This window comes from Urtica dioica, chromosome 1 (assembly GCF_054948205.1).
Source record: "Urtica dioica subsp. dioica isolate 48M chromosome 1, U.dioica_male_clone48M_v1_H2, whole genome shotgun sequence".
In the NCBI taxonomy this organism is placed as follows: Eukaryota; Viridiplantae; Streptophyta; class Magnoliopsida; order Rosales; family Urticaceae; genus Urtica; species Urtica dioica.
The window spans coordinates 56,056,672-56,062,890 of record NC_142756.1 but is presented as its reverse complement, the minus strand read 5'-3'; the positions used below and the strand labels follow the sequence as shown (position 1 = coordinate 56,062,890).

The 6,219-nt window shown below is 44.9% G+C and overlaps 1 protein-coding gene across 1 annotated transcript; it reads left to right on the top strand.

Moving 5' to 3' along the window:
* The first annotated feature begins 1,872 nt into the window (after positions 1-1,872).
* LOC149408159 (uncharacterized) lies at positions 1,873-2,457 on the top strand. The gene has a single exon (XM_089624185.1). It carries the CDS (start codon positions 1,873-1,875, stop codon positions 2,455-2,457), a length of 585 nt encoding a protein of 194 aa, XP_089480311.1.
* The last annotated feature ends 3,762 nt before the right edge of the window (positions 2,458-6,219 follow it).

The window sequence follows — 6,219 nt, the reverse complement described above, 5'->3', positions numbered from 1 at the left end:
TTCTATAATAAAATCTATATTTTGTTGAACCCCTTCCGTAAACTATGATCCCCAAACTGTCCCTCGTATATATACTTAAAATTCGGGAGTTTGTGTATAAATAAGAGTCGCTATAAGGCTCTAATTCCTAAACTCTAGACGCGAAAAATTCACCCAGCTTTTCGTATAACCACTTATAACACTTATATATCATCGTAACATGTTTAATATAAGCGTTATGAGTATTATGGGTATTTATTCTAATTATGTTGATATGAGATATATTGTTATATATATATATATATATGTTGATGTTGAGATCTGAGACGTAACCCCAACCGTCTCGGCCCGTGAGCCGCCGACGAGAGGTCGCGGGTCGTGACAGGTTTTGTGGTATCAGAGCCCAGGTTTAGCCTTTTCTGTAGACTTGAGATACATGTTTCCGGTACGGATTGTGGGATCATACTGAGCTTAATGTTGCCTTGTTATTGATAGGACATAGTTAGTTAGTAAGCAGCATCAGGATTACCCTTTTTGAAACTCGTCTGACTAAGCCTCAGGAAATGCTAGTCTCTTGTTGGGAGTCTGTAGATTTGTGTAGACAGCGTTAGTTGCCATGTGACATGTGAATAGTTGATGCATGAACGCAGGTTGGATATATCTTTTGACTTGATGTAGATATGAGAAATGATGTGAAATGTCGTTTTGAGTTAGGATCGTGTGTTGATGTGTTTTCTTTTCTCGCATTCTCGTTGTTGTGACTTGGATTTTTACCGTGCCCTCTTCCATGTATAGAATTGAGCAGGCATGGGCCCTAGACGAAACCCGTCTAATGCCGAGAATGTTACAGCGGCGGATCTCACGGAGATCAGAGGCGCGCTGGAGAGACAAGCTGCCGACGTGACCCAGAGAGATGAGATGAATCAGAGGTTCGCGCAGTAGCTAGAGGAACAAAACCGCACGATCGCAGAACTCTTAACGAGGCTGAATGCGCCGCCTCAACAGCACCCAGCGCCTCCAGTTCCAAGAGAACGACTAGATAATCCACCGCCAGTGCCTGTGGATCCTCTTGAGGAGCTCAACTTCCATATTCCTGACGTCATTCCTCCTGTGAGCAAGCCGATATACGAGAGGTTTCATAAGCAGAAGCCTCCGACGTTTGATGGCCATGTTGATCCAGCTGCAGCTGAGAACTGGGTCAAGAAGATGCAGCAGATCTTCAACTACATGCAGCTGTCTGATAGCAAGAGAGTGGCTTGCGCTGTGAATCAACTAGAGGATGAGGCTAGGGGCTGGTGGGAAGTGGTTGCGTCGTCTGAGGATGTCCACTCAATGACGTGGGTCCATTTCCTCAATCTGTTCCATGGGAAGTACCTAAGTGAAGCTAACCTGTCGAACAAGGTACGCGAGTTTATGAGCCTACAACAAGGTTCAATGTCAGTATTAGAATATACGACAAAGTTCGACACATTAGCAAGGTTCGCTCCTTCCCTAGTCGCTACTGATCAGGCTAGGAAGATGAAGTACATGCATGGGCTTAACGTGGATATTGTGAGCCAAGTGGATAGCGGCGATGATGGACCTCGCTCTTACGCCAACACTGTGCAAAGAGCTTTGCGGATTGCTGGTTGGCGCGAGCGTGATCGAACTCCTGCACCGAAACCAATTGCTGCAACACCTTCTGAAGCTGCGAGCCCAAAGCAGAGTGAATCAAGGAAAATATTCAGATCCCAGTCAAGATGGGAGAGTCGGCCGCAGCAAGGAGACGGAATGAGGTCCCAGCAAGGCTCGAGTTATCGACCTCAGGGAAGTTCTGGAAACCGATCACAGTAGGTGAACCGGAACATAGGCCGTGAAGATAACGGACGGTCAGGGCCACCTAGTAAGAAGCCTATGACCTCTGGAAGCAATCAGTCGCCCGTGTGTCGAAGGTGTGGCAGATCGCACGAGGGAGAGTATTATGCTCGTGCGCTGGTATGTTTCAAATGCGGGAAAGAAGGTCATCTGTCTCGGGTATGTGAGAATCCAGAAATAAAGACCCCTGCACCCAAAGAGCAGCCGAGAGCCAATGCTAGAGTCTTATCCATCCCTGAAGATGATGTGCAAGCATGGTCGTCCATCGCTGTCACAGGTCAGATTTTCGTGGATTCCTTCTCTGCATATACATTGATAGATTCAGGAGCCACACATTCATTCATCGCATCTAGGAAGTCTGGTCAGTTAGCTGAGTATCAGAAGGAATTCTCGTACCCGTTCGTCATGGCTACGCCTTCTAGGGAAAAGTACCAGTCATTATACTGGTATAGAGATGTGTATATCCGAGTTCATGATCGCATAATGAAAGCAGACTTGATAGAATTGGAAATGGTGGACTATGACGTAATCCTCGAAATGGATTGGTTAAGTACCCACCATGCAATCGTAGATTGCCAAAAGAAGTCGGTTCTGTTCCAGAACCCAGGACTTGGACCGCTGTAGTTCCAAGGTTCCTCTCAGAAATCGAGTTTTCCGATCGTATCGGCACTGAAGGCCATGAAGATGATGCATCAGGGATGCGATGGTTACCTTGCAAGCGTGGTAGACGTCATGAAGACGGTCAAGCCACAGCTGCAGGAGATTCCAGTTGCTAGAGATTTCCCTGATATTTTTCCAGATGATCTTCCAGGGCCACCTCCTGATCGAGAAGTTGAGTTCAACACAGAACTCATTCCAGGCATAGCTCCGATATCGAAAGCTCCATATCGTATGGCTCCAGCAGAATTGAAAGAACTCAAGACGCAGCTACAAGAGTTGCTTGACAAAGGGTTCATACGACCAACTCATTCGCGTTGGGGAGCGCCGGTCTTGTTCGTTAAGAAAGCAGATGGTTCTTTACGGCTCTGTATTGACTACCGTGGATTGAACTAAGTCACGATCAAGAACAAGTATCCGTTGCCGCGGATCGACGATCTTTTTGATCAACTGTCAGGAGCGACAGTGTTCTCGAAGATTGACTTGCGTTCGGGATACCATCAGCTGAGGGTTCGAGATGAAGACATCCCGAAAACTGCTTTTCGCACTCGATATGGTCATTACGAGTTCTTAGTTATGTCGTTTGGATTGACTAACGCGCCGGTAGCGTTCATGAACCTGATGAACCGAGTATTTGAGGACTTTCTGGATAAGTTTGTGATCGTGTTCATCGACGACATTCTAATTTACTCGAAAACTAATGAAGAGCATGAGCAGCATCTAGAGCTAGCGCTAAGCAGGCTGAGGGGAAAGCAACTATACGCTAAGTTCTCGAAGTGTGAATTTTGGCTGAAGCGTGTAGTATTCCTTGGCCATGTTGTCAGTAGCGCTGGTATCATGGTAGATCCTGCTAAAGTGGAAGCCGTGAGGCAGTGGAGTCAGCCAAAGACAGTCACTGAAATAAAGAGTTTCTTGGGTCTTGCTGGCTACTATAGAAAGTTTGTGGAAGGCTTCTCTAAGTTGTCCATGCCCCTAACCCAACTAACCCGTAAAGGAAAGAAGTTCCTTTGGACCGAGACTTGTGAGAAGAGCTTTCAAGAGCTGAAGAACAGGCTAACAACCGCTCCAGTGCTCACCATTCCACAAGGAGTTGATGGATTCGCCATTTACTGCGACGCGTCTAAGCAAGGTTTGGGCGCTGTTTTGATGCAACATGGGAAGGTCATTGCTTATGCCTCGCGACAACTGAAGGATTACGAGACTCGGTATCCTACCCATGATCTAGAACTTGCTGCTGTAGTGTTTGCACTCAAGATATGGCGACACTACCTGTACGGAGTCCATTGTGACATCTATACAGACCACAAAACGTTAAAGTATCTCTTCACTCAGAAGGAGTTGAATATGCGCCAAGGACGTTGGATGGAACTCTTGAATGACTATGACTTTGATTTGCATTATCATCCTGGTATGGCAAATAAAGTCGCAGATGCGTTTAGCCGCAAATCTGTAGCGGCCTTAGCAAGTTTGGTTGAAACATCTCTTCAACTGAAGGATGATGTTCATAAGCTAGAACTTCAGCTGATCACTAGGAGATTAGCTGCTCTCAGCGTACGTCCGATGTTGCTGGAACAGATCAAAGATGGTCAGTACGCAGACGAATATCTTCTTGGGAAGATGTTTGAGGCTCAAAACGGTAAAGAGGGTGACTTCAAGTTGGATGAGAACGAGGTTCTAAGGTGCAATGGAAGAGTTTGTGTACCATCCAACGAGGAAGTCAGAAAGCAATTGATGGTAGAAGTTCACGGGACACCCTAATCGGTACATCCAGGTGTGACAAAGATGTATCAAGACTTGAAAAAGGTATATTGGTGGCCAGGAATGAAGAGAAATGTAGCTGAGTTTGTTCAGAAGTGCCTAACTTGTCAACAAATTAAGGCAGAGCATCAAAAACCAGCTGGACTGCTGCAACCACTTAAGATTCCACAGTGGAAGTGGGAGCAGATAACGATGGATTTCGTGTCAGGTTTGCCAAAAACCACAGCTGGTCACGACTCAGTCTGGGTCATTGTCGACAGGTTGACCAAATCAGCTCATTTCCTGCCCATCAAGACTACTCACACCGTGGATAAACTTGCTGAACTCTACATCAAAGAGATTGTCCGTCTACATGGAGTTCCTAGCTCAATCGTCTCTGACCGTGATGGTCGTTTTACGTCCAAATTTTGGAAGAGGGTACAATAACATTTGGGGACGCGACTGAAATTCATCACTGCTTTTCATCCCCAAACCGACGGCCAAAGTGAACGCACGATCCAAGTGTTAGAAGATATGCTTCGAGCGTGTGTTTTGGAATTCCACGGCTCGCGGAGTCATTATCTTCCCTTGGTAGAGTTCTCGTACAATAATAGTTACCAAGCGACGATTGAGATGGCACCCGATGAAGCTCTTTATGGGCGAAAGTGTCACTCTCGAGTTCATTGGGATGAAGCTGGTGAGAGCGAGTTCATCGGGCCTGAATTGCTCGAGCAGACCACCGAAGCGATTAAGAAAATTCAAGCCCGGATGAAGACATCACAAAGTCGTTAGAAGAGCTACGCAGATAAGCGTAGAAGACCTCTAGAGTTTGAGGCAGGAGAGAAAGTCTTTTTGAAAGTTTCCCCGATGCGTGGTGGCATGAGATTCGGGAAGAAAGGAAAGCTCAGCCCGAGATATGTTGGACCTTTTGAAATTCTGGAACGAGTAGGCAAGGCAGCGTATCGCCTAGCCCTACCGCCGTCTATGTCCAACCTTCATGATGTGTTTCATGTATCGATGTTGCAGAAATACATGTCTGATCCTTCACATGTACTTCAAGATCAAGAGTTTGAAATTTCTCCTGACATCAGATATGAAGAACCAGCTGTTGCAATCCTAGATCGCAAGGAGAAAGTCTTGAGGAATAAGACAATACCTCTAGTCAAAGTACTATGGAAGAAACACCCCGCAGAAGAAGCTACTTGGGAGCTTGAGTGTGAAATGCAAAAGAAATACCCTGCCTTGTTTTAAGTTTCGAGGACGAAACTCTTCTAAGGGGGTAGGGATTGTAATATACAAACTTTTGTAACGCTCGAATTGTGGATTTGAATAAAATAAACGAGCTCCCATTTGTTACAATTATGTTTTGAGTGAATGATGGACGTATAAGTTTCTCGAGTTAATTTAAAATATATTAAGGTAAGGAAAAATCTCGGAATAAATAAAGGAATTATCGAGTTTATCTCGACTAATAAATTATTTCTGAGGAAATATTCCGGAAATTAATTTAAGAAATAAATTCTCAAGAACGAGAATTAATTCCGAGAAACCTTAAATATATTTTAATTAATTTAGAACGAACAAGAAAATTCTCCGTTCGAATCATATAATTATAATCCGTTCGGTTATGGGTTTAATTAAATTTATATGAAGAGGACTTGGTTGTGATGATTTTAAGGGACCCATTTGAAAGAAAACAAGGAAAAGAGGTTGGTTTGTGAATAATAGGATAAGGATTGAGATGCCACGTGGAAATCTTATCTTTTCTTTCCCTTATCTCTTTCGGCCACTCTCTCTCTCTCTTCTCTTTCTTTCTTCTTCACGTGTTATATCTTCTCTTTTCCTTCTTCACGCGAGCTCCACCTGCAAAGAGTAACAACGGAAAAAAAAAATCTAATCTCCTCCAAGCTAGCTCTCTCGGCCGATCAACCCCAGCACCACCCTTGCATCTTTCTTCTTCCTTGCTTGCGCTCGTCCAGCCGTCTCCAGCCG

Bases quoted from the DNA above. Each gene is read 5' to 3' on its own strand.
- LOC149408159 (XM_089624185.1), top strand. From the start codon at position 1,873: ATGACCTCTGGAAGCAATCAGTCGCCCGTGTGTCGAAGGTGTGGCAGA.